This window comes from Drosophila sechellia, chromosome 3L (assembly GCF_004382195.2).
Source record: "Drosophila sechellia strain sech25 chromosome 3L, ASM438219v1, whole genome shotgun sequence".
Taxonomy (NCBI): Eukaryota; Metazoa; Arthropoda; class Insecta; order Diptera; family Drosophilidae; genus Drosophila; species Drosophila sechellia.
Genome location: NC_045951.1, coordinates 512,093 through 539,729, shown reverse-complemented (window position 1 = coordinate 539,729; position 27,637 = coordinate 512,093). Strand labels below are relative to the sequence as shown.

General features: G+C 44.9%; 1 protein-coding gene across 4 annotated transcripts in view; it reads left to right on the top strand.

Moving 5' to 3' along the window:
• LOC6610186 overlaps positions 1-27,637 on the top strand; it is a 104,726-nt gene that overhangs the window by 71,446 nt on the left and 5,643 nt on the right. Inside the window, exons 6-16 of one of the 4 annotated variants that reach the window (XM_002034758.2) lie at positions 5,275-5,652; positions 13,339-13,635; positions 14,223-14,873; positions 15,906-16,538; positions 17,501-17,674; positions 21,703-21,882; positions 21,993-22,959; positions 23,205-23,346; positions 23,437-23,669; positions 23,732-24,186; positions 24,252-24,357. In XM_002034758.2, coding sequence (XP_002034794.1) covers positions 5,275-5,652; positions 13,339-13,635; positions 14,223-14,873; positions 15,906-16,538; positions 17,501-17,674; positions 21,703-21,882; positions 21,993-22,959; positions 23,205-23,346; positions 23,437-23,669; positions 23,732-24,186; positions 24,252-24,357 — 4,216 coding nt within the window. Of the gene's footprint in view, positions 1-5,274; positions 5,653-13,338; positions 13,636-14,222; positions 14,874-15,905; positions 16,539-17,500; positions 17,675-19,511; positions 19,916-21,702; positions 21,883-21,992; positions 22,960-23,204; positions 23,347-23,436; positions 23,670-23,731; positions 24,187-24,251; positions 24,358-26,511; positions 27,097-27,637 lie in introns of those variants that run through there. The other 3 variants (XM_032719311.1, XM_032719312.1, XM_032719313.1) reach the window with 3 other exon arrangements.

Sequence of the window (27,637 nt, the reverse complement as noted above, 5' to 3'; positions counted from 1 at the left end):
TCTCTTGTTTTATAATGGTAAATTATCTTGATTTCGGTTTCAGTTTAGCGCTAATTAGCCAGAGATCGTGTCATCTCAATCGGCATATAATTATGTGCAATTAATCGAACGATTTCGATTGGTTCGGTTTCGCTTTTCTGAGTCACAACCCAGGGGCAAGGTAATTTTCGGTGAGTTGTGCCCCTCAATCCAAAGCTTGAGCTGCGTCATTTGCTTAGGAAAATTATCGTTAATTGTTCCGTTGCAGTTCTACTATTCATACTCATATTCATATACTATTTGAACCAGCGACAGTTTAATTCAGTAGAGATAGTAAGCCTAAGCTGGAAAGGTCAACTAGTTGAGAGATTACAGAGAGGGCCAAATCAAGTGAGAGCAGAATGTGTCGAAGATAAGGGAGACATCAAAACTATCAGCTAGGGGCTTAAATTATTAATTGGGGTTAAGTTCGTTATTGATCTCGATTAAATTTAAGAGATTTACGAGCTCACTGAACTTTCGTCAGATAAGGAAACGCATATATAGTAGTTTTTGTTGATGGGTATCAAGAACACAAGACTTCAATAGAAAGCTTCTTTATTAAAAATCACCTTCCCGCTTTTCCTTGAAAAACACTTTTCACTAACGGATTGCAATAGATTTTTTCACACCGTATCCGTATCAAAGTATTTTTTCCCTAATTTCACTAAAAATAATGACGGAGAACAGTTAAAATCGCCTCGGCCAGCGGCAGTTGGGCGATTTCGTAATCAGTTTCCATGTAACATGTTTCTAATGAGACCACAATGAGCACAGAGATTTCCACGACAAAGCGGCAAACTTGTTCTCTGGCCCATGGCTCCGACCCAAGAACGTGATGCCAACAAAGCCAAGAGGCGAGACGAGACGGGATTCCGGCCATCATCTTTGTCGCCGGCGAAGAGTTGAACGTGACACTCGGACGTGATTATGTCAACGGTGTTCAGACTCAGACTCAGAAGCAGATTCATAATCAGAAGCCCCTGCTAACCCAAAACTCCCTGTCCGATGCTTGTTACTCAATAGGCCAGGTCGGGCTTTAACTGCGTCTCCCGTCTTAACTTCACACATTCGCGGGATCTGGGGATCTTCAAAGAGGTTTACCCGCCCGTCCGAGATAATTCCCGATGCATTTGGTCACGGCACGTCGACGACATCAATTCCTCTAGTGGAAACTGGAGAACTGTGAGTGGTTTTTTGGGTCAGCTGATTAATTGCACTTTCGGGGTCGTCTTTCAACCTGGAAAAGCCCACCTCCAGAGCATCTTCATCTCCTTTTCCCGGACTTTGTCAATTTGTCTGTCTTCCCCTTTCCGTTTGTATTTATCAACGCTCTCTCCCTTCCCATCTCCCAGATTTGTTGGGTAATTAGAGTCGCTGCCTGATTTTCGTCTAATTCTATTTCGTTGAACTCTATTTTTATGCCGATTTGGAAGTGTTCCAAATGTCGTGACTACTTCACATAAAAATGTTTGCAAAAAGAAAAAAGGAACCGAATAGAAAACGTACAAAAAGACAATTTATTTTTTTGCTCGTGCGTTCCCAATTTATGTGACATCTTGGAAATGTTCTCTATAAGACATTTCTGGGTGGAATTTGGGTTGTTGTCGTGTTACTGCTTCAAACAATATTGGCTATAAATTTGGTTTCTTCTAGGAAGTGATTTATGCCATTTTGATAGTCTTAAAATGGTGTTTTGCAATCTTAGAATTACTTTTTATCCTTAACAGCTTCTTATAGAACGTATAAGTTCTTTAAACATAAATACATTATTCATAATACTTGAAAAAATGACTTAGCCACGTTTTGGCCACGCCTTTTAAGACTTTAATAGCCACTGTTGCAGACACTAAATAATGTCTTTTCTTAAGATTCTATTCATAATCGACCTCTGGCGAATTAAACAATATCTGAAGGCGTTGCCTGGGACAGCAAGCCAATAAAATGTAAACCCAAATTGTAAAATTCTAAAAACGCGGTCGAGGTCACGCACTGACATTTCCGATAATGAATGTACGATCCGGTGGGCCATTGTTGCTTTTTTTACACATACTATACATATAGCCAAAAGCCGAATTGCTCAATTCTTTGGTCATTCTCAACCACGCCGAACTACAACAACAACAGTCTCTCTGAGTCAACGAACCTGGGCCGCAGACATCCGAGATATAGAGATATAGATACGCGACGCGCCCAGCACACAGTTTCTATTGAGTTGCGGCTGGTAAAAATAGCCAACGCATTAGAGGAACTTATTTTGACCGATTCCGAGGGGCGATGAACATTTCGCATATACAGGGAAAATGTAATTCGGTAGGCAGACTTTTGGAAGACACAGTGAATTCCAATAGTGCCTAAAAATGTGTTGCAATTCGCATGACTAAGTAGATGAAAAATGAACAGATTCGGCTGAGAAAAACAATTAGCCAGCTGGCAATAAAAACTCAAGGGGAAACTAATTTTTTAATGCGTTAAGAAGAATGCAATCTTTCAACAAGAGTATGGAAATAAATAAATCTTCGGAAAAATCAGCTGTACAAATTGCAAGCTTTTTGATGCGTGCAAAATCAATAACCTTTTGGATTCGCGTTCAGTTCCTGGAACCTATTTGAGGTTCCATTCGTTTAACATTCGCAATTTCTGTCCATTCATGCTCTGAAATGGAGGGTTTCTTCCAGCACTTTCACACCCCTGTAGGCCAACACATTCACTTTTCTTGCCATTCGCTCGTGCAGTTTTTTTGCATCAGATTACAATCTGGAGAACTTCGCACTGACTTCAATTTGTTTTCCCTGATTTCTTTTATTATTTCCTACGCTCGCCAATAATCTTGAGACCTCTCAAGAGTCTGGCGCGCAGAAAATAATAAAAATAATAAAAAGAACGGCTGCTCCTCAAGTTCAGCCGGCGGAGATTAGTCACGAACTTTGCATAAAGTTCTGCATTCTAAATTCTCATATTTCCAGCGCTCCCCAAGTGGGTGGGTGGCGGCAAATGCATTAAGGCAATGCCCAGACCTCCGAGTCGTGCCAAGATTGGGAGTGGTTCACCTCAGTTTGGGCCCGGATCACTTGGTTTTCGGTTTTCAGTTTTGGAGCCGAGACCGAAACAAAGAGAAAGGCGTTCCTCCAAAAAAGACACAATGTTGTGGTTTTGGCTGGTTACACTAGGGTTGGGTTTGGGCTTCGACTCTGCCGGGTCTCTGGTTCTTCGGTCTGTGGTCTTCGCATCTGGTAATGAGCCTCAAGTATCGCAAATAAGCAACCCACACCTGCCTCTCCTGATCCTCCTCGCTTTTCTGTCTGCACTCCCACTCCTCCTGCGATGAGGTCTTACTTCCCATCTATTTCCAAAGTTTGTTCTGTGCCAGAGGGGCTCTTCTTCGATGACTCGACTTGGTTAAGCTGGGCTTATTTATCTATTTACCTAAGCAAGCAGGCCAAGCCTCTGTGTGCCCCTCAGAATTCTTTTGTTTCTGCAGCCTTATAATTAGCTCTAATGATAAAATCATAATGCAAAACAATTTGATGCAGAAAATTGCTTGGCTTGGCTTAGCTTGGCCCTAAAATGGCATTTGAAAAATACTTTTAAAATTTGACAAACTCCTTGCAGCCTTCAACTCAAAAGTAGTTCTTAAAATTCCCCCAAACATAATTAAATTTACTGCACAGAAATATACGATGGCGGTAAAAGTAACCCACCGAAAAAAGGAGAAAAATCCCAGGCAGCCTGTCAAAACTTTCCCGCTTTTCCCCGTCTCCAAGGGAGGGGGAAGATTTGCCCAGGCTTCCCCATAAATCTTTCTCGCAGCGCCGTCGCTTTCTCGGATCATTCTTCAAACAGAAAATGGCAGAGTGGAGTTGCAAGAGGTGACTTTGCGAGAGGTTTTGTGGCAGCTGCCTTTGAGTGTCAATTTGGCCATTACCAAAGGTAAATCAAGAGCAGGAGGCGGTGGAGAGGGGAAAGGGGAAGAAGGCAAGCTGTCTGTCCAGGGAATTCATTTTCATAAATTTGCCATTGCTTAAAGTGAACCCCAATCTGTGTGACATTTCAATTTGCCAGTGCCGAAAGGGAGTCAACGATTTGGAGTTCAATGAAGATCTCAAGCAGGTGAAAATGAAAATGTATGTTTGCATTGGGTTTCGTTTTGGGTTCGATCGAGGGGCTCTAGGCTGCGATTTGAGTAAGGATGTGTCCGGGCCCATAAATAAATGTCCGTGCCTTGAGCACTTTGAACACTTTGGGGTGAAGAGGTTGTTGTCTAAAAGCGCCTGTTTTTCCCCTAACTTATCGATTTTTAATTTCAACTTTGCGCACCTTTTGTTGATTTTGCACATTTGGTCGGCGGTGATGCAAGAGTTCGCCGGGTTAAACTGTTTGTATGGAGATCAATGTCCAGATTGTGGAAGCCCGTTTGGGAGTTGCCATGCCTCGCATTTTCCTCGCCTCGCATGTGTGGGTGTCACTGGGTGTCACGCCCACCTTTCCCCTTCTGACCCCTTGGCGTCAATTGTCTTGTAATTATTTTCTTGATGTTTGATAAATTGAATATCGCTCTGTGCGGAAAATCTTTCTTTTCTCCCCTTTCTGTGTGATTAATCATGGAACAATGGCAGACCTTATGCAATGCGTGGGACTTTTCCAGCTTGACCTTTGCCTGGAGGAGGATAAAGATGCGGATGGGTCTGCATGGGGATAAAGCCAAGGCCCGGCAGCTGTTAAAATGACAAATGAGCGATGCCATATCGCTGCAGATGGGCGGTAAATGCTGTTGCAGGAATTGGAAAAATTTCCCAATGGGAGGATGAAATCTTGTATTTAGATAATGCGGCAAAAAATTTGGCTGAACGGAAAGCCAAGTGCTCATTGGTTTAAATAGAAATATGGAGTTAGAAGGGTTTACTAAAGTTGATTTCATAATTGATTTTAATAATACAAGAACATACTCTCAGTTTTTCAATTTGGCAATGCAACTGGGAAATTAAACCATTACAGCAATAATAATAAACAATAACGCTTATTTCCAAAATAACTTTAATGTGGCTTGGGACACTTTGTAACAATATCCTTTGCGCCAAGCCTTTCTCTTGCCGCAACTCCACCCTTTCACCTCAATCCCTTCCCTTTCGGGCATTGTTTGCCTAATCAATTAGCAGCCTGGGCATATCAAGTATACGTCATGTTAGCCACATAAGTTGAACCCAACGAGCACCTTTTTAATTTCCCTTTTTGTGTGCGCTCTCTTTTTGATTCCAGGTGTTGTACCATGAAATTGCATCACACGCTCGAGTGGTGAGCTCTTGCATTCGAGCCGCCGAAAAGGAGCAGCAACTCCAACAGCAGCAGCAACTGTCGAGTCAGCAACCCGCCTCATTGACCAGCAACTGCTCCAGTGAGTCAACCAGCGAGTCGGCCACAAAGTCGAGCAGCCTGAGCAGTGGTTTCGCCTCCGATCCGTTGACCACACCCATAGGAACCGCAGCAGAGGCCCCGCCGCCAAGTAGCAACCACCCATCCAAGAAGGGGGAGGGCAACTTGGAGCGACTTAGGGATCGCTACCATCTGTTGTATCTGAAGGCGTTCGAACTGCAATTGTGCCTGGATAATCTGCTCAGGAAACGCAGTTCCGCAGCGGTAAGTTTCCAAAAGCTACTCAATACTCTGATTTTAGTTCATCCATGTGAACTACTATCTATTTAAAATAAGAGCATAAATATTTCCATTAATACCTTACCTTTCGATATATCTCCCTAATTTATGGCTCATCCACATGAACTTGAATCGATTAGGGATTTTCCGAAAATAACCTCTGCAGCCAGTGCCCTTGGTCTGCCTTCGACTTTTGTCACTTCGGATTATCTTGCTGGCAGTAAAAAAAGAAACTGCCAGCCAGCAAGGGAAATGCTTTCGAGATGCCAGGGATTCTTGGAAAGAAAGAAAATGCATTTGGCGCCGCTTTCCCTGCTAGCTAGTTCGCCGTTCATCGCCTCGCATCGCCAATTGTGGAAATTTCTAATTACGTTTTAGTATAACTCGGTTGCGAGTGATTTAATTAATTCATTTAGTGAAAATGCCGGCAATGCGACAAAAAATGTATTGGGAAAGCGCTGAAGTGCACATTGCATTGCGATTGAATAGTAAGACGAACTAGCGAGAAAGATGAAAGAGTTTCGCCTGGGTGGTGTGTTGGTGGCTCATCAAGGTGTGTCTGCTTGGTTCCTGTTCGATGGGAAGAAGACAGAACTGAAAGTGAAGAATGTTCCAGTACAAAAGAGTGTGCGAAGTCATATAGCTTAGCCGACTTGGCTTACTGATCCCCGCCAGCTGCTCAGCACTTCCTTTTCCTCTCTCTTTCCAGCTGCTAGTTCCATTCCCCTTCGAGTTCGCCGATCAGTTCTGTTCCTCTTGTGGCATCCGTTTCGTGTCTAGATCCAGTGAAAGTCAATTTCGCCTTATAGACACGTTGGCCTAGTTTCCTGCCAACAACGGGTGTGGATAGATGGATGGGTTGGATCCTCCTCGCAGCTCTAAGCGCTTCCTGGTTAAAGTTCTCTGCCCCTCTCTTTGTCTGGTAATTGGAAAGCGTTTTTCATGCACCCCTCTTAATTGTGGGTAATTTGCGGAGTAGGAAGCGCAAAATGCTCTGGTCTCGTGCCCGGGCTTTGTGGTATAGATAATTCATTCAAGACACGCACTGGACGAGGCGTCTTCTGACCCACACATAGTCTTCTGGGCTTTCTTCCCGCACCTATCGTCAGACCTCCGGCTGTGGGGCAGTTAACCTTTTTTTTTTTGCTTTGTGAACCGCTTCATTTGATTTCGCCTCGAGCGGGCTTTTATCCACCCCTTCCGTGCCTCCTCCTATCCTCCTCCTATCCTCCTAGATTTTCCTCGTTGCTGCAGAAACAATTTCATTTTCCACTGCCTCGCTGATGCAATAATTTGCATCCCCCCGGGATCCGTCCGTGGCCAATCTCTATGTGGGCCGATTCAGTTGGCAATTTTCAACACTTTCCTGGCCACATTCAGCTCAGTTCAGTTTTGCCCGCGGCGGGAGTTCGCTGCTCCACATTTGCCATGCATCCAATTTCTGGTCAAAGGAGATTAGCTGGGCCATTCAGGCCATGGCTGGACTTCAAACGATCGCGAACTAACGAACAAAACTGAGGGACAGACGGACGGAAATGTCACAAGTGCTTGCACTCAGAGAAAATGCGATCTACATAAGGTGTCATTTCAATATGGCTAAAACCCCGATCTGATCTTCATCTAAAAGTATTTCTCTCGGTGCCCCCATTTACCAAATGTCGTAATAAACTCACGGCTTGCACCCTAACTACTTCCCCGCTTCTTCATCAGTGGGGTTAAACTTAAGTAGCTGCCATAAAGAAATGCATTTATATCTATGGCAATATAAAAATCAGAAACTGCGAAAAGTAAAAGTGAAATTTATGCTCCCCCAACTGCAGAGTTCAGAAAAGTCATCGGCAAGACGGTAAGGCAAGGTAAACTCCGAAATCAGCTCGGAAATCAGCACCGAAACCAAATGAAAGTGACCGAAATGAGCAGAGCAGGGCAAATGGAAATAAACCAAATCAAATCTACGACGTGCCTGAACTTTTGAAAACCCAGAAAAGAGGATGGCTTGGTTCGCCGATTCCTGAGATACCCTTACAAAAAGACAGTGTTTCAAAATAAATCTAGGTAATAATTGGTGAAAAGTGATTGATTAAGCATATTCTGCTCACCGCAACTCCGCAACCTTTGCATCTTTTCCACGGCTTCTCTTTGGTTCCCACACTTGGTCTCTGGCAACATGTTGCAAGTGGCAGCCAGAAGAAGTTCAATAAACAAATGCAGTTGAATTGCATTGAATTATGCCCCATTATAGTTGTTATTATTGTTATTATATCTCGCCTGAACCTCCTCTTTTTCCCTTGGATTGTGTTGTTTATTCTTGGGAAATTGTGTTTGTTTAGCGGACTGGGACCACGAGACCTTTGGCTGGCTGGCTGCTTTTTAGCGAGTTGAAGGTTGCACTGGAGGCTGGGAAACATCTGTCGGTTGAAAGGGAAACGATCGGGGGATTCGTCGAGTGGGAGAGCATGCGGAAATCAAGTTGACTTCTTGGGGCCTTGGAGCTGTCATCATTTTTCTAGCATTACTAATTGGCCAGCATTTTGATGTACCAATTAGCGTCCATCAATGGTGTATGATCAAATATTTATGAACTTAATTGGCCGTCATGAGTGCAACAACAGCAAAGTGGTTTGCTAACCAGCAGACATCAATCAAATACCGACATAAATCAATCCCCAAACTTGCTACCAGTCTGCAAGTCCACACCCAAAAAAGAGAGAAAAGATATCTGCAGACGAAATATGCAAATTTCTTTGTTTCCCCCTCTGCTGTGAACCACAAAACCAGGCTTTAAAATGACTGAATGCAAATCGCATAATAATTGACAATTGGAGGCGGAGGGGAGTGGCCAGCCATTTTGCTGGCAGTCACGTCGGAATCGAATCGGAACTGCAATTTAAGCATGATGATTGCTTACACATGGTGCAAGTTGCAAGTTGCTCGTTGCAGGTTGCAGGTTGCTTGCTGCATGGCGCATGTTGCTGGTTGCGTTTAAATCACAATAATTGTGTAAAATCTGTGGAAACAAGGCGTGGACACACCCACAATTTCAAATTAAACGCGGAAGACAAACAATTGGATATTTCCAAATCGTTATATTTGTTTCAGGCGGATTCTCCTTAGTAAATTATCCTCCCCTTATAAAAAAAACGTTAATGGCCTGCACAAAAACTGGGCCACATGTAATGGGAAACTGAGCCGCCGCAAGAAAAAGTTGGGTGGCTCTAAAAATGGTTTCATAATGCAGACTAAGCTAAACCGTTAGCTGCTCCAGTTTCTGGCTTGGATAATGACAGATTGCGGCCTAATATTCCTTGGGGTTTCCTTTCTGTGGAGCTCGCTTTTGGCCGTGTTTTCAATTACCCCTCGACTAATGATCGCTGCCACCTAAATGCTTCATTATCTTATGCCAGTTCGATAGAGGAGTAGCGCATTATCACGGATAAGATGGGGGATTTTCGATCTGATTTGATCTGCGATCGCACACATTGGCTTTCTGGGCCATTGATTTATGATCGCCAGGAAAAGCCATAAAGAAAAGCCAGAACAACAAAAACAATGAGCGATCAACAAAAGCAAATTGCCAGCAGCTGTTGGTTCAACAGACCGCATTCCCATATCGATCGTCTGCTGGGAAAATCGGGGCATTCCGGGGATCAATAGTGAATCGAATCGAATCGAGTCGAGTCGAGCCGAGTCCCAGTTGCCCAACGCTCAATCCAAACAAATGAGAGCAGAAACATGTTGCTGCGGTGTCGTGTGGCGCAACTGCGACATCTTCAAATGCGATTTATTGTGCTGCCAGCACGGCAACCTTACTCAAATTGACATTTGCCAAATGTCAACCGGCGACTTTTGTTTGCCTGCCCTGTTCGCGCCTTTGCATTGAATCAAAATCGCCTGCAATTGTCAATATTTCATTTCCATTCTGTCAGCAACACCTTAAAATGCAATCGCCTGCAATGATTTGTGATGCCGGGCAGTGTATCTTGTCCTTCCATAGATGGCATTAGGTTAAAAACTGCAAAGCTGCCTGCAACAACCTGCAAATTATGAGCAATTGCGTGGCCAGGAATCGGGCATAAGCATCTCCTGCGTGGGGGCCTGGTGAGGCGTGGGCAACACCCACGCCGGATCGGTCCGGTCATTATGGAGCCCCGAGTGCTGCGGCAACATGTTGCACTGTCCGCAGATTAGGGTCAGGCGGCAAGAACGAGAATTGGCAGGGGTCTAAGTGAAAATATGCAAACTATGGCCGACGGCTGGTCGAAGTTGCACGCTGCAACAGTTGCTGCTGCTGCGTTTACTGCTGCTGCGACCAATGCAGCGACTTGAATGCTAGCAGCTTGCAGCTAGCAGCTTGCCTCTGCCTTGCTAAATTTATCCTCTAATGCGATTTGTAATAGTTGAGCTAAATTGTAGACGTCCCAGTGGCTGCTGTACCAGGAAATGTTTGCCGTACGCCAGCAACACCAGCAACAACAATGAAAGTAATAATATTGTCGCTGCTGTGGCTTGTTACTGCAGTTGTTGTGTTTGTTTTAGGGGGTGGTGCATGATGAGGGGTTGAGCGGGGATCGATGGTGGTGCATGTTGCCCGCTTTCCATATGACTTGCAGTTTTCATGCTGCTCATGTTGCTGGCTGGCCAATTGTTGTTGTCGGTGCTGCGGGTTGTCAACGCGGCCGATGGCGATGTTATTGCTATTGTTGGTGTTTTTATGTCTGCAATTTTGTCGCGCCATCGGGAGTTTTTCCACTCGCAGTCGAAACGGACGGAGTTGCCGATGTGGCTGTGTTGTTGCCGTTGTCCCCGCTGGATTAAAATTCATTGAATGTTTTGTGGCCGAATTGAGTAATTGTTGCGAAATTTCGCTGGACTTACGGAAAATTGGACGGGCTAATGAGGGGAGTCGTATATTAATAAGATGATGGCTATTTAAGGTTTCTAAAAATAAATTACTTCAGCCTAATAACTTAAAAGATGGCCAATAAGGCCAATAATAATAGCACTAAAAAGATATTAAATAGAGGCATGCCAAACGTTTACTAAATATTTGAAAAAATGTCTAATAGACCTGCGAAGGTGTCATAAACGTATTCACCTCTCCCTAAACTTGATGGCTCTGAAAACAGAAATGCACTTTACTTCTTTCTCCTCTTTCTGGCCAAAACAAACCCATCGATCAACTCCCCATTTGATATCTCTGAAGAAAAGTCCGGCACAAATGGAAAATAAGTAAACGTCTGATGAATGCAACTCACGTTTTTATTGCACGATAATTACAGTCATACAAGCACATGCTAATGAACACCAGCCCCTCTCCTCCCCTCCGATCGAAAATATAATAACCAGATATCGACGATATGGCAGCATTTAACGATAATTAATCGCTGGCGTGTGAGAAACTCATAAGTTTCAAACAGAAAGCATAGAAAGACAGTAGCCATTGTGGGGAAATTTCCCACACTTCACTCAGCTCACATCGATTCTTATCGCTCTAGTTTATCCCCGCTGAAGTGACAACAAAAATTGTGACATGGCCAGGAGTTGCGTGCTGAGATCCGAATCGTAATGGAAATCTAAGTTGGATTGTGGGTTCAGCTAAAGAAGATCTGGGCGTAAACGAGGTGCTAAGCGACGGGAACGACATGTTACTCCACCTTTTCCCTTCCTCAAAATAAGAGTTCTGCTGAAGTGCGTCAAGATGAACTTTATTTCCAGTTAAGTGGAGGAGATGACTCCACGAACCGAGTGGATGTGGAAGTGGAAGGCGTGCCCGAAACTTGATGGTTGTCTAGGTTTTGTAAGCCTCTTTCCAGCCTATTCCGACTTTTGCATAATAAGAACATAAATATGTGTATACCATCCAGCACTGTGGGTAGTCCGCGGGTCTCTAACTAGATTTCCTAGGAATTTCTTGGCTTAGGCTTGTTGTGGGTATTGAGGTTCTCAACTTGTACCGTTTAGTCAACTCAGTTGTACCTCTTAATTAGTTTTTTACTGGTTTAAATGATTGAAGAAACAAATCAGATGAAAGCGTGACGCAGAGAATTAGTTAGCTAATCAAACGTTGCATCACAAAATGCGGGTGTTATGCTAATTTGGAGAAAGTTTCGAAACCAGATCAGATCCAGAGAGAAACATATTTCGTTGATAGATCAGTAAAATCTCTGTCCCTTTGACTGATATGGAAAGATACAAATTGCATATCTGTTTCTTGGCCCCATGATTTGAAATAAAAATGTAATATTTACATTTTTTTTAAACCTTTAAAAACGCTTTGAGTTTGTAGATTCGCTTTGCACTGTTGACTGACCCACTACTTGTTTACCCATCTCTTTTGATGGCCCGTCTGGCCTTCTCCTACTTCCCTGTTTATTTACATCACTTAGGATGGCCTGGTCCATTTACACATTTCACCTCTTTGTTGCTCGATAGCCCAGTGCCTCTGCCTCTGTTTACCATAAACAAAAACAATCAAATGGCGCCATACAAGAGGTGCATAAGCAATTCCCGGCCATAAATCATCTGGACAATTAGCCACATAATCTACTGGATCTCGTCCGTGGAGAACATGCTTCTTCAGATGTTAAGGCGACCTTCGGGCGGCCTCCATAAGATTTGTTCAAAAACATTTACCCGAACAACGCAAATTACGCAAATCCGAGAAGGCGAAAACACTAAATTGCCCAGCCAAAACATCTGATGGCCATAAAAGCCATTCCACAGCTGATTGCTGATCGTCAGGGGTGAGGTCTCATGGGTTAATTGTGGAATTTCGTTAGTTTTATTTAATACAGTGTTAAGACAACATTTCTGTGTGTAGTTCAGATCGCTAAAGGAAGGGGAAGGGGGAGCACTCGCGGATGGACCAAGGTCACTTGAGGTTGTGCCATGGGGTGTCTATTCTGTTCCCCAGCAGTTCTGTTAAAAAGCGAAACATATTTGAAATGCCATCAAGGCCTCTTTAGACGCCTGCCCACCGCCGCCACTCACTTGTGTGGGCGTGGGCATGGAAAAAGAAAAGGGAAAATTAGAAGGGAAAGTTGGGAAATACGTAGATTTGACTACTCTTTCTTGAATAATTCTGAACACATTTAATAGGTAACTTTTTGAATTGGAGAAATCTAAGAGTTTTAAGATCAAGCATATGTAAGTTGAGAGTTTTCCATTGCTCTAGTTGGCTTATAATAACTTTTTGTAGAAGAAATTTCAAAAAGCTGCAGTTTGGAAAGGCCCCATTGGGAGAGGGTATACGCCAACTCTTTCTCGCCTCTTGGCTTATCTGACATCTGTCTGGCCAAGTGTTTGCCAGTTTGTCTCCCTGTCTCTGCTTTTCTGTCCGTCTGTCTGTTTGCCCGCCTGTCGCTGTCCATGTCCACCCGCTGATCCGATGCGAGAGCTTCGTGTGTCGACAATTGAAAGCAATTATAATTTTAACCAGCATATGGAAGAGGAAGAGTGTTACGTGATGGAAACAGGAAAAGCAAATGAGAAATGAAGGAGACCGGACTGGTCTGCAAATTTTCCCAGGTAGCTGCTTATAACGAAAGATCTAGATCACACGAGTTGTCCAATTAAAATGTTGTGCCTCTATTCACAACTTTATTGAACCAAAGCAGCCGAATCCCCTAATGAATCTGGCTAATCTAAGATCTATTTTCTCACTCCTTGCAGAATGGCTTGGATGACGACGAGGACGAAGAGGAGGACACCGAAGACGACTCTTTTGGCTACGAGGGCGAAGCCACCGAGGACGATCTGAACGAGGTCAACTCGGATCTCGATCTAGAGAACAGCGAGTCCAAGTCGGCCACCCCCGCTGAACTTATTCTCCAGCGCTGCCAGATTACAGCTACCCAGATTGTGAGCGGCCTGGATGAGACCCAATCCCAGTCGCGGCCACAGCAAGTCCCATCCCAAGCGAAGTTACCGTCAGCGGATCAGCCACGCGATTGTCTTGCACCTCAAAAGGTAAGCCATACCACCTTGGATGGTAGATGCCCCTTTCGTCTGAATGATTTGCATATTTCGTATGTATGTAGTTACTGTTTGACTTGTCGTTCTGTTGTGTTCTTAGCTTAGTTGCATGCCCCCGCCTCACATAGTATTGTCAACTTTCTGAGCCTGACCTATCCTAACCCCCAGCTCAAGCTAACCAAAGAACCTACATGAACCTAACCCGAAAAGAAACGTTATCCAAAAACCCGACCATAAAAGGAAAAACAGAAGACTTAGCAAATGATCTGGCAAACTCCGGTATATGCAGATATTTTTGGTCACCATCAAAAAAATACAGTAAGAACCGATCGAGAAACTTTTTTTGCATCTTAAATAACTAGGAAGGAAAAGAAAACATACATTGAGGGCCAGATAAAATCCTACATTTCGCACTCCTATCCCAAAAAATCGAATATTTTTACAAAACCTTAGTTGGCATTACTAGAAGGGCAGAGCATGTGTTTAATGAGTGTGTGAATCCCATGAAAACCCGACCCACGTCCCTTTGTGTGGCCCACTTAACACTTATCCAACCATCCGAACACTTGACTTGCATTCAGCCCGGCGATGAGGCCGATGAGGAGCTAGAGGAGGAGGACGAGGATCCTGATCTCGGCACCGATGTGGTGGACTTCCTGATTGCGAAGCGATCGTGGAGACAGGCGAACCACCCGAATCCCAGTGGTACAGCCACCCTGACGGATTTCGAGGCGGATTCAGAGAGCAGTGACTTCGAGCAGGTGAAGCAGTTGAGCAGAAGAGGATTGCCCTCAACAGCGGGCAGCACCCGAAGGGTCCTTAACCTCATTGAGATGCCACAGAGCAGCAACAGCAATATCAGCAGCAGCAACTCGTTGCTCCAGCAGCGAAATCACAATATCGGCAACAAAATGCTGCCCAACAAAGCGCACGGCAAGAACATTGCCGTGGCGGTAATTACACCCAATTCACATGGGAACACCAGTCACGGTCATGGACTCGGTCACGGACTCGGCCACGAGCTGAACAAGTCGCCTTTGGGGCTGCGCAAGACGCGTCATCACCACAATGACACCTCCAAGTTCAACCGATCCAATCGCAAGTCGAAGAACTGTGCGATCTTCTACTTCAAGCACCTGGATACGGACAACGAGCAGGGAAACGCGGCGGGCAGTGATCTCCAGAGCGAGGATGATCCGAGCCTGATCCATCGGCGCAGAGCTGGAGGCGACGTAAGTACCGTTCTCTGGTGGCGGATCTCTGCGATCTCTGTGCGCATTTCTCCCGGTCACGGGTCAGACATATCAGCCGATCATCGGTGGCATTCGTTCCACTCGCGAGGTGTTGGGGTCACGTCCATCGCTGGATCATGGTTTCTGCCTATTCTTCCAGAGCCCTCTCTTCTAAAATAATTAGCATGCTTTACTAGCTCGTCATTTTTATAAGCTAACGTGTATCTAAAACATTCATAGTGGCATGCCTAACAATTTCTTAATTAACTTTTGTATTCTATAATTCGGTAGTCTTCATTATTCACTAACCCAACACCATTAACTTACGGATCATTAATCATTGAACAAAACGATCAAAAGCAGGCGTATTACGAAAAAGAAAAGCACTTTCGAGGGTTAAAAAAAGCAAAATAACCCAATTATTTCTAAAATATTTCGCTTTTGAAAAGTATCAATATTGCGGAATCTCTTAACTACATACGATTTCCTCAAGATCTTGTACTTCGACTTCTTAAGCTGACAGCATTCAGACTTAATTTGTTTGTCTGTCTGCCTGACTTGTCTACAACTTCTTTACTCCGCCTCCATTGATCCCCAGCACTCCCCTTTAATACTCCAGTCTTCCTCCCACATTTGACAACTGCTGAGGTCGTCACCATTCGAAATGGAAATAAATTGCCAGCAGAAAGACAAAGGAGAGAAGTCGCTGGAGTTGGAGGAGTCAGAAAAGTCAGGGAGAAGGCGTCGTTGTCGGCAACCGAACGAAGTTTCAAAGATGTTGCTCATGTGCAGCAGCAGCAGCGCAACATCGCGTTGCAAGTTGCCAGTTGGCAGTTGGCAGTGCACCGGCACAACAATTTACCATTTTGCGCAAGTAACGCTAATTAAACTTCATTTTCTACCACTTCATCTTCATCGTCGGTTTCTTCTTCAGTTGGCTTTCCTTTGGCGAATTTTGTTACTACTGATTTTAATGTTGCATTGCGTTTTCCCTCCTTTTCCCTTTCCGTCCGCCGCCTTCCTGCCACACAGATACTGAAATCGGCTGATGCCTCAACGGATGACGACGACGAAGGTTGGCTCTACACGGCGACAGCAGCAGCAACATTGGAAGTTGCCACAGCAGCAACTGCAGCACCGACTGCCGCAGCAGCAACATCGAGTGTGGATGGTCTGCAGTCCACAGCCGTCTCCTCGACCACGGCCACGTGTGGACCACTCCCGCCCAGCGACGACTCTGATAAGGAGAACAAGGTGGCTCTGGTCAGCGCCACGACAATCACGGCGGCAGCAACCGCAACTGCAACATCCATTGCAACACTGCACAGCAGCAACTACGACAGCAGCAGCGCCTGTTCCTCCTCAAATTCAAATTCCAATTCGAACTCCAACTCCAACGGCAGGCTCACGGAGACCTCAGCCACCTCGCGAGTCACCCAGCTACAGATGCAGATCCACTCGCAGGCGCAGTCGCAGTCGCAGATGGAGCTCCAAATCAAAGGCAATGCCATTATTAGCAACAATAATTGCTACAGCAGCATGCAGCATCAGCCGCAAAACAACAACGAGGGAGAGGATTTGGCCGAGGATCTGGCCAAGATCAAGATGGGTGACGATGAAGCAGCTGCTGATATGGCAAATGGAAACGCCACCAAATCTCAGCAGGTAAGTGATCATCTGATCTAATCTAATATGATAGATCTGGTTTTATAATAGATAGTCAACTTTAATCACTCACCAATTATAATATCATGAGTATAGTTTCCTTACCAGCTGGTAACAGGGATATTATGTGAAGTGGTTCAATGGTTCAATGTTTTTTTTTTTCTGAAATCAACCTCCTAGAAATCTCGGGAAGAAAACCCTTTATTGCCCAACGTTTTGCACAACTCTTCAAGAACCCTCGCAGTCAGATCCTCTTGGCCATGCCGTCATTTGTGGAGCACCAAACATCGGGTTCGATTCGATTCAGTTCGGTCCTCTCGACTTTTGGACAGGTTCCCACAGTCAGTCAAGTGCCAAGTGCTCAAGTCTAGTGGCCATGTCTGTGACTTGTGTCAATAAAAGAGTTTTGTTTGCCGCAACTCCGAGGGGCAGGAACGGGCGGAGGGACTGCGATTGGGAGCGGGTTTGGTTTTAGCTGTAGTTTTAGTTTTGGGACTGGGTCTGGGTGCCGGGCACAGACTTTTCAATAAATGGAAAACCTCGACTGATGATTAAGCAGTTGGGTTAATGAAAGCGAATCATGCACCGACTGCAACCGGCAGACTGAAGCCTCGATCGATGACTACCGACATGGCATGATGTCGTGGTCCAGGAAAAACGATCGCCGCCGCTCGGGAAATTGAGCGGAGCACGTCAAAAATGGGAAAGTACGAAATTAACTTGGAAACGTGTGATTTATTTCTTCATTGAAGGCAAACGAAAAGAGCCCAGGTCGACGTGAGGCGGAATAAAACGAAACAATCGCAAGGGACAGCCTGGGTAAAAGACAGCATGATCTTCATAGGTTGAAAAAACGTTTGAATGTCTACTCGACAGGATTTGGCAGAACTAACATTTAAATTCAAGAATATATTTAAACATTAGTGTTGAGTGTTATTAAAGTAGTTTTTCTTCTCCCACAGATTAGCAACAGTTTGTACAGTCGCGCGGACACCTGCAACTTCTCCGTTTGGGCGGCAGAAACTGTAGCCAGTTGCCACTTGCCCCCGAGATCGCCGGCTAAATCGGCGAAGTCCTCGAAATCCCAGGCCAGCAATGCCACCGTGTCTGGATCTACGCTTGTTTCCCCCGTCAAGGTAAGCCGTAATTTATTGATATGATGGAAGAAGGAAGTGGCACTTCCTGCTAATGAGATTGAGACATTAGCACGAGAGAGCCATTTTGTGCACTGCCAATGTGATTAATGACATATTATTAGTTGGACACACTTAATAATTAAGTGCATAGAGCTAGATGGACGAGAAGGGAATGAAAACTACGAGGGCAGCCAGTGTAATCTTCTTAGTATACAGTGGGAAGACTTTCTCTTTGAAGGGCCGTGATCTGAAGTTCCGCGGGAAACCCCTTTTACCAATTAGTGGATTAGTGTTCTAGATTATTTTCCCCGACTTCAGCCGGCTATCACTCATGATCGATTTGTAGCGCGACCCATCGATCGTTGGCCCGCCAAATCGATCGATGTCGGTGGTCCAATTGCGATCCCCTGCCCCCGTTTTGATTTAGCGGCTTGCGTGCGTTTCAAATTTCTCCCGACTGATTTTTTGTGGTCACTTTTTGTGCGTGTAAAAGCGGTGGTAAAACATGCCAAGCTGACAACTTGCTGAGCGTAATGGAGTGTAATGCGAGCTGGGCCATTGGGTTGGGTGTGGAGGTGTGGGAAATGCAGCGCAGCGCAGCGCAGATAAAGGAGTGCGTATCTACCATATCTCCCGCCGAGGTGCTCCCATCATTTGTCGGTGCCTATCAATGTCGTCTCTGAGGTTTTGGACTAGCCAACGTGTTTGGCAGTAGTCGACACTCTCACTTTTCCCCGGTCAGCGTTTGAACATGTTTGCGCATTTTCGCAGTCCCATTTGCATTTTACAGTTGTCGCACGCAATTTCCACCGCCATTTTCCAGCCGAGGGCAGGCGGTTTTCCCCTTATTTCCCTCGGAGTGCAGCGCACCGCGCAGTGCGTTGATTTATTGAGAGTGAAATCTTGTGCAGCCTTGATTAATTTTGACAAATTTTGCATTTTCGCAACCCGATCTCGAGTCCGAACCTGATCCCGAACCCCAAAAAACGAATCTCATATATCAAGTTGGCGCAACCAAAACTGATTTCAAGATAACGAAAAGCGGTGACGTCGGTCAAAGCAGAAATAAATCTTATGGTCAATTTCATATCTTATCGATGGGGCACCTATGATTTGTACGAACTCGCAAATTAAAAGTTGGCAAACTGATGGACAAAGACAGTGTTTAAATTAGTGTTATTGCAGTGATAATAAATAATTCACTGCCCAAAAACTGATAGACAAGTGTATTTATCTTGCCCACAAAAATATGACTTCAATTAATGCAATCAAAACTGGATCAACTTAAAAGTGACAACACTTCTTATCAATAAATTGGAGATACATCTGCTGAGATAAGATAGATACATGAAAATGGGACCATATATGTATATGCGGGTTAATAAAGAAAATCATACCAGCAAAACTAACATTTCACTTATCTTATCGACGTGCACAAATGGTTTGTACTCGCCCGCAAATTAAAGTGTTCAGCAAAGATACGAAAACAAATTTAGCGAAATATAATAAAAGTATAATGGGAATGGAAAAGTAGAAATCAAATGCAGGAGCTTCCTATCTATCTGACTGCCAATGCCTGCTCCTCTCGCTGATTTTGACTCCGAATCAATTCGGAGCATTATCTTATCAGCTGTCGGCTGCTCACCGCTATTCCATTCCCCTTCCCCTCGAGCAATTATCAAACGCATTTCGATTCCATAGTTTATTTTAATTCGTGGAGCAATCCCCACTACTCGTACATCCACGCTGATGAAGTGCGAGAGTGAGTGCACTCCAGAGTGGCGATGGAGGCACCGGCGGAGCATTAGCCTCAGTGTGATTCGCAACGTTGGAGCCGACGGACGGACGAAATCGGGGAGCGGACTGACTGCCAAGATAATGGCAAAAAAGTTAAATAGCCAGCCGACGAACAATTGCTAGGAAAAACAATAGAAAGCCCAGAGCAAGAGCAGCTATAAAATGTGTTTATTTTGCTTGCGAAATTTGCATTAAGTAAATGGAAAATACAACGAGCAGTACAAAACAGCATTCGAATTCAAAAATAAAGAAAAACGCAGCAAACATAATATTTCAACTCATTAAAACAGTGATTTGATGTGAAATAAAACATTTCAACTTTACAAAATACCTGTGATCTTTGCTACCACTCCCGCAGAGTAGATGTAAAACTGTAATTGAGTGAAAAATAAAAATGAATCAATTGAAATTAAAAAAATAGTGAAATAATTACTAATTTGAAAGGTATTACTATATTTTAATGCCGTTAAAAACATTTTAGCGAGCTCATAACCGCCCTAGTTCCCCCAAAACTGTAAGCATTTGACCTCGATTTCCCGAAGAACAAAATTAACGCGATTAGATTTTGGTCAAAACAAAAAAATAAACAACAAGCAAGAAATCCAAATCGACAACTGTCAAGGCCTAGAGTTGTGCGAGCGAGACAGGCTCAGACGGGCAGACCGAGATAGCACTACGACAACGACAGTCTAAGAGCCACTGCTGCCAAGGAGTTGAAGTTGAATACGAATGCGACTCCGAATGGGAACGTATCTGTATCTGTATCTGGAGCTGCGGCTTTCCAGTTTTGGGCTTAATTGGCAGGCCGGCCGTCCGCACTCGCACTAATAATTGCCTTTAATTATCGCGAACGCCCAATCGCTCTTTTCGCGCTCACTGGGCAACTGGCTGTAACTGTAAGTTGGACATTTTAAGCTGCAAACCGTGAACATAAGCGCCGTTTTCACTCGGCATTAGAAAATTGTTTCCGTTTTGGCGGCAGTCGCTCTAAAACTACCGCCAATCGCGTGCCTCACTCACCGCAGGAAGTTGTTAATTAAATTAAGCCAAAGATTAACCATCCGCTGACGGACGAAGTGAGTTTCGGATTCGAGTTGCTGCGATAAAGATACAGATACAGATGTAAAGAAACTGCAAGAAAACTACAAAAACCGTGCGCGACATCTGTCGAAGCGATTCAAAACCTTCAAATTGTTCAATTGACCCGCGAAAAGTCTAAATAGTTCCCAAATATCAAATAGATTTCGTAATGGTACTGGAATATTTAGCCACGCTTCGGTGATTTGCATATGTGTCAACCAGATATCTTGTAAGGCCGCAATGCTCTGATTTTGTCGAATTATCAGTTGGTCGGGCTACTTACAAGTATCTAGTGAAAGAATTCTTTTTAAGGAAGTTCAGCCCTTTTAAAGAATTTTTGGAATTATACAGTCTGGAACATTGCTTTACAAACGCTCGTTTGCCGCTTGTTACTCAGCTACAGATTCTGCAAAACAATGTCTCACATGGTGGAAAAATAATATCTGTTGTCATACAAAACGCCTTCTTTTTACAAGAAATTTGCTCGTGAGCAACCTACTTACTTGATTGATGAGTTGTGCAAAAAGTAGTGGCGAGGTGCAGGGAAAGGCTGCGATACAAACAGAACTAGATAAGAACAATGGTGTATGGCCATGTTCATATATGGCAAATTCAAGTCTCCACTTTACTCCCCCACCCGCTGCACTCCACTCCAATCAATTCAAATCCACTCGACAGTAATGACGTTGAAGTGCACTGAAAATGGGTGACAAATGGCGATAAGAGTGTTCTCAGCGATAAGGAATAACACTCCCACCACTTCCACAGCTTTGGCAGCATTTCCCTCGTTGCTGATAAGAAATCGACTCTCTTGCGCTGCATTTCCTATTAGGCTGATCACCATTACAGTAGAACTTCGAAAACAATCCAATACCAGTTACTAGAGTGCATTGAATTGCATTATATATTGCTTAATAAGAATATATATTTGCTCCGAGCAAATTGTGCAAATATATACTCTTCTTTAGGATAGCAACCAGTTCTTTTAGGGGAGTCTCACTTTAGTTAGTCATCATCTCACGACTTAACTGAATCAACCGCCTGGAGCTTGCAACTCCGATTGGGCACGCTCATTAATTTTCGCTCTCTAAACAAATTTCCCTCGCTCGCTTCTCACACTCTCCGCCTTTCCTCTCACTCTCTTTTCTCAGGGCAAGGTCTCGCATGATTCAATCAAGCAGTTGGTGCTGGAAGCCGAGCATTTGGTGCGCGACGCCCAAGAGACCGCACTGAAGACGCCAACCAAGCAGAAACATTCCATCATTAAGATCTCGTCGACGGTCAAGAAGCGCGAGGTCACCATGCCCCATCCCATCAAGCAGCGTGTGGAGGTAAGATCCAGAAAATATCAAAGCTTTAATAGCAAGCCACTCATTACAATCAAAAAATGTCCTTTTTTACATTCTACTCATTTTTTTCTAATTCTTAATCTCGTCTTTAGGAATGGCTGGAGCACCAGCCCTCGACCCCACAGCTGCTGACCCGGAGCCACACGCACGAGCTCCTGCCCAGCTGCAAGCCAGATGACTGTGAGGCCTCCGGAGAAGCATCCGAAACAGACTCGGTGCCCCAAGCTGGAGCAGGAGTAACCGGAGGAGCACCCAATGGTACGGGATCGGATACTTCGGAGGGCTTCACCGATTCCATTGCCACATGTATGCAAACGAGCACGAATTCCTATGGGAATTCCACGGAGAGAATCGGTGGATCGGCTGAACCCATTGGACAGCCCGTCACGCCCTTGGGCTTTGGCAGCAGCAACCAGAGCCTGAATGTAAAGATTGTAAAGCGAACGCAAACGCGTCGCAAGTCGGAGAGACCATGGTCGGTCTCGTGTCTGTCCCAGTTGACCACGGATGCAGCCCAGTTAACCACGGCCCGGATAGTGGAGAACTCTCCGCCCGGACTGGCCAGTCACTCGATCAGTGAGAGTGCCCTGGACTCACTTTCGCCAGGCCCAAGACCGCGGGCAGCTTCTTCCTCGGGAACGGGAAGCAATGCAGCCAAGAAGGCGGATAGCAAGGGGTCATTGAGGAGGAGGAAGGCCAGGAAGAAGCGCATTTCGGCCGCATCGGCTGGCAGGAAATCTGATTCAGGTTCCGAACTGGGTGGAGATCTCACCCAGACACTGATGAAGTCCTGCGAGTCCATGTCCTCGCAGCAGCTGCAGGAGTTCACCAATGCCCTGCTAAGCATTCAAAAAGGCGCAGTAGTTGCTCCTTTGAGCCCCAAGGGCGAGGTTTCTGGAGTAGCTTCACTGGCCGAAGGCGAGGTAGGGGAAACACATCTGATGCTGCCCAAGTTCCGGGTGGGCTCCTTCACCACAGCTGGTCTATTGGCTACTGATACGAGGTTAGGCGCTTTAGCAGCCCTCTCAAACTACATGAACGAGGACGAACAACAAGCAGGTGAGTGGTGATCCTGAAGGGGATTTCAAAAGATTGGGATTACTCCAACTGTGTTCTCTATCTATCTGTTTCTCACACAAGCACCCAAGCCGGTTCAGACCAGGCTCAAAGGTATTGCCAAAGCACCTTCCCCCACTGAAAACTATCACCCTCTTAAATATTATTGTTTTGATCCTTTTGATCAATCCTTTTACTATTTCCCAATTAATGCGTATAATTTGTTAATACGATTTATTCTTTGACAGAACTCAGCACCGAGGATCATCACAGCAGCATCTCGGAGACAGCGTGGGACAACTACCAAGAGAAATACAACTCGGAGAACTATTCCGAGGGCTTTGATTCAGATGCGGCCCGACGTCTCTTGGAATTCGGCGACGACTATCGGTGAGTGCTAGTGCAAATAATGATGAGGTCGACCTTTGAGGCCGTGCCAAGAGCTATTTATAACTGCTCAAAATATAACCCATTCTGCAGCAATTTCATCGACTCGCAGTCGGACTGCTGCAGTTCTCTGTCGGCGGCCAACAATCTGGACTCGTTCTCGCCGCCGCGCATGGACTCACTGCAGAAGCACGAGCTGAAGACCCTCCACATCAACCAGGACACAATCACCAGCAGCGTGGACCACGCCCGCCGCCAGCGCGCCCTCGAACTGCAGTACGAGCGTCGTCGCAAGACCCTGGAAGTCCGACGAAAGTCTTGCCAAGGTAAGAAACACAATTCTATTCAAGCATAGAACAGGATATAATGAGCATTTGTGCCACCCCAGATATGGATGAGAGCCTGATGGCTAGCCCCCAGTCGGATCAACAGCAACAGCAATTGCAGGTCACGCCTGCGTTGTCTGCCTCCGCCACCGCCCTTATGACCACGCCCAAGAATCAGCCGAACAGCCACCAGATTAGCCATCGCGCAGAATCTGTTGGACGCAAGTTGGATTTCGGCGGAATGAGCCACTCTGCTCAGTCCCTGCTGCGTCGCACCTCGGAGAGCGATACTTCAACCAGGAGGCGACGCACTGTGACGGCGGACGAAAGAAGACGCTCCTCCCGTAACCTGGAGAAGTGCATCAAACTTATTCCAGCGACCACTTCCTCGTCGAGTGGCTCGGACTCCGAGGACGGAGAGCAGGAGATGCGATCCCTGCTGCAGCAGAGCCGCGACAGGCTGGACGACACCAGAGCCCTGAAGATCAGATGCCATCTGCTTAGACCAGAGGATTATGTAAGTTCAATTAAAGTTGCTTCTGGGACCCACACTAATTCCCTGCTAATCCTTGCCCCAACCAGAACGAGATCATCAACACTTGCCGCGACAACATTCGCTGCCTGGAGGCCGTGCTTCGCGGTCCGCCCGGCACTGTGTTGTCCAACCACTGCGCTGGCCAGACAAAAGGTGAGTTCCCGCCTCCACCAACTCCACGCAAACCATCATCATCATCACCAGTATCAGCCGGTCTCCGCCGGCGCCGGAGGCGACGTCCAGGGGCTGAGCTTCCCGGTCCCACGGAATCCGGCGATTCCCGGCAGATGGTGCAAGTGGTCGAGTGCCAGTGTGCACCCATTACGCGCTTTGTGGCACGGGTGATCGAGTTCGTGCTGGACGTGGGCAATATGCTGGAGCACTTTGCGCTCTACCGATTCCTGGCGGGAACGCTGAGGTCGCTCTACGAGCTGGTAGACCGGCCCGTGGGTGGACGCCTCGGTCGGTTCTTTGTCGGGCTGCGGGGACTGTTTTAAACAGATGCCGCAGACACCGAGCTTTAAGCATGTATTATTCCGATGCCTTTGATCGCCGTACAAATAGATCTTTAAACACGCTGTATATGATAGTGCATATGATGTATGATTTGAAGAAAGTTTGTTTTTGCATTTGACAAAACGCATTTCGCATCGAATTTACTTATCCTCAATTGATAATTCGCTTTCTGTTCTATTTTATTATTATTTTAATAATATTATTTTACTTGTTCTATCCATTTTTTCTTGCTCATTTGTTCTTTATTTTTTTGGCAATAAAATCTACACACCAAAAGCAAAACTAAAATTGTTATAATTCTCAACTTGCGTTTGTATCCGTTTGTCCTGTGAACTATTCCTAACTTAGTTTTTATTTTGGTGTTTTGTCATTCCATCATCCGATCTGTTAACTTCTCGTAATGCCGCTAATGCTTGTGTGTTTGTCAAATGTATTAACAAAACTTATTTAACAATCATCCATTAACTGTCGTTTTTAGATTGCTTTGAGTTAGTTATTGAAATCATCGTGTAGTCTAGCACTAATATCGATCCCGTTTCCGAAGCAGTAATGGTATGCTCAAGATACAGGTGCTCTTTAAGAGCTCTTGAGATAATACATTTAACGTAATTTAAGTAGTAGAGATTAATATCTCACTTACAATTAATTCGTATGATATTCCATAAGCTGGCAATTTTCGTCGTTTTTAAAGGCATGTTCCATTAGGAAAAGTATGTACACCAATTCAGTATAATTCTACATGTAGGTTTGCGTCCGTGATAAAGTTTAGAAAGCACTGTACCCTTGGTAAACGAACCATTCTTTAAACATTTTTCCAAATTCTTTGAAGTTTTTCCGCATTTTCCATAAATCTGCCTAATTTAATTTTAGGGATATAAATATTCGCCAGCTGCTTAATTCTGACCCCCAGCAAGATCAAATTTATTTTAGTTTACTGACGTCACGCGCCTGCTGCGAATATTTATAAACAATACAAATGTGATGTCTTCGTGAAACATCCATTTCTGTGCGAGGGTGGGTTCTATAATATTGATGAAATCGAGAATAAGTTTTTTGGAATCTTTGACACAATGCTTTCAAAACTGCATAGTTAGGTTTCTTAGATCCCCGCTGAGTAGCGTTTTGGCTTTTATTCGCAGTGCTCATAAAACTGTAGCTTCAGCTTTTGACTTTGATGTCGTCATCGCTTTAATAGCTTTTGTTGTCTGTTTTTTAAAAATATTTCGGTTGCTTTGGGAAAAAGAATGACGTCGCCATTTGAAATATAGACTTGTTTTTGTTAATGCTGTTTGGCCTTTTTTGCCGCTTGAGCTCCCGACCCTAATGATATACAATGTATGAAGGTATGAGTGTATATACCTATGGTGTTTCAGAGATTGCGTGTGACGAAACCAAGTTCAAAAGTTCTGTTTCAGAATTCTCTCATTCGGGTGCTTGCGTGCTTGTGTTTTTGTACACACAGAGAAATCATTAATATATTTGTATTTTAATATTTTAATTTAGCTTCAATATCTTATGATTTTTAGGAATCTTTTTCAAAGCATTCGTCCAAATAGTGATGCATTGGATATTGTAGATGAAATTGGAAAACCTATTTTTCTCTGGGTGAAGAGAAGGCTGTTTAAAAAACAAATAAAGCCAGGGGCATAACTTGAGGTAACTGTGCTAAGCGAACACGTTGCCTCTGCCCTCCCCGTCTCTCAGTTTTGCCGCTTCTCGCATTTGCTCCCCCTTCTTCACAGCTCTCAGCTGTCTCTGCCTTTCGGCGCGACTCTCCACATCTCTCAGTTCGATTTCTGCGCGCGTTCCATGCGGTTGTTCTCTGTTTCGCTGTCTGTAATTATAATTTAACGTGCTTCCGCGAAATTGTGTGAAGTAATCCCACTAGAATCCCGCATAATTCCGCCAAAACAGCTGTGATAAAACATAACTATGCCCACTAAAGTAACTTAGGCCAGTAAAAACCAACATAGAAGTGCCCATTCATAAAGTTCCCAAATCGCGTGCTTTTTCGCCTTGCGTATAAGAGTTCCTGTTTGTTATAAGAGTTTCGCGTAAATTTCGATAGTTTTCAATGCCGTATTGTTCAAGTTACAGTGTATATACTTCCATAATCCCTGCAAGTGTGTCCTTCAAAAAACGAAATTGAAATGGTTTAAAACACAAATTGATTACAAAAATTGATTTCAAGTGGCACATCGAGCGAAAGTGGGTCACTCGGGGGTTGAAGAGAGCTTTTCCCGCCGAGGCTGCCAGGGGAAAACTCCAAAACCCAGACCACAATGGGGAAAGTCAGCGTGGCCGTCCAGACGGATATATCCGAAATGCTTTCGGCCACTTCTTCCACCAACACATCACGCTCGTCATCGGAGCAAGGTAAACACTTGGCCGCCACCCGAGCAAACACTCTCCATTGCAAAGATATGGCCACCGTTAGTGTACCGAGATGATGTGATGGAGGGGTAAACATAATTGGGAAACAGGTGTAAACGATGGGGCCTTGGAGCACAGATCGCACAGAAAGATAAGAGTAAAACGAGCAGAGCAATTTCAGACACAAAGGGAAGATAGGAGAGAAAAGTTGATGAGTAAAGTTGGTGACTAAGCAGGCAATTAGTAGAAAGAAGAAGCCTTTTATAAAGTAGGTGTCCAAATGTCTACTCATCTCTTGAGCGATTTATGATATTTTCCAACCGACAGATTCGCTAGCGATTGCGCTATTCTTACCGCAATTCTCATAAAGAAACGCAAGTTGTTCCCCTTTCGGATTATACCACTCGATTCTGCCAGACACACTGACCGACTTTGATCTTCAAGCTGCCAAATCGGGCTGCAAGTGGCTACTACTTCTGCCACTTGGCCCGCTAATTAGGGTGCTTACTGTACCGTCCGTGCATTTCAAGCAACGCTGCCCCCC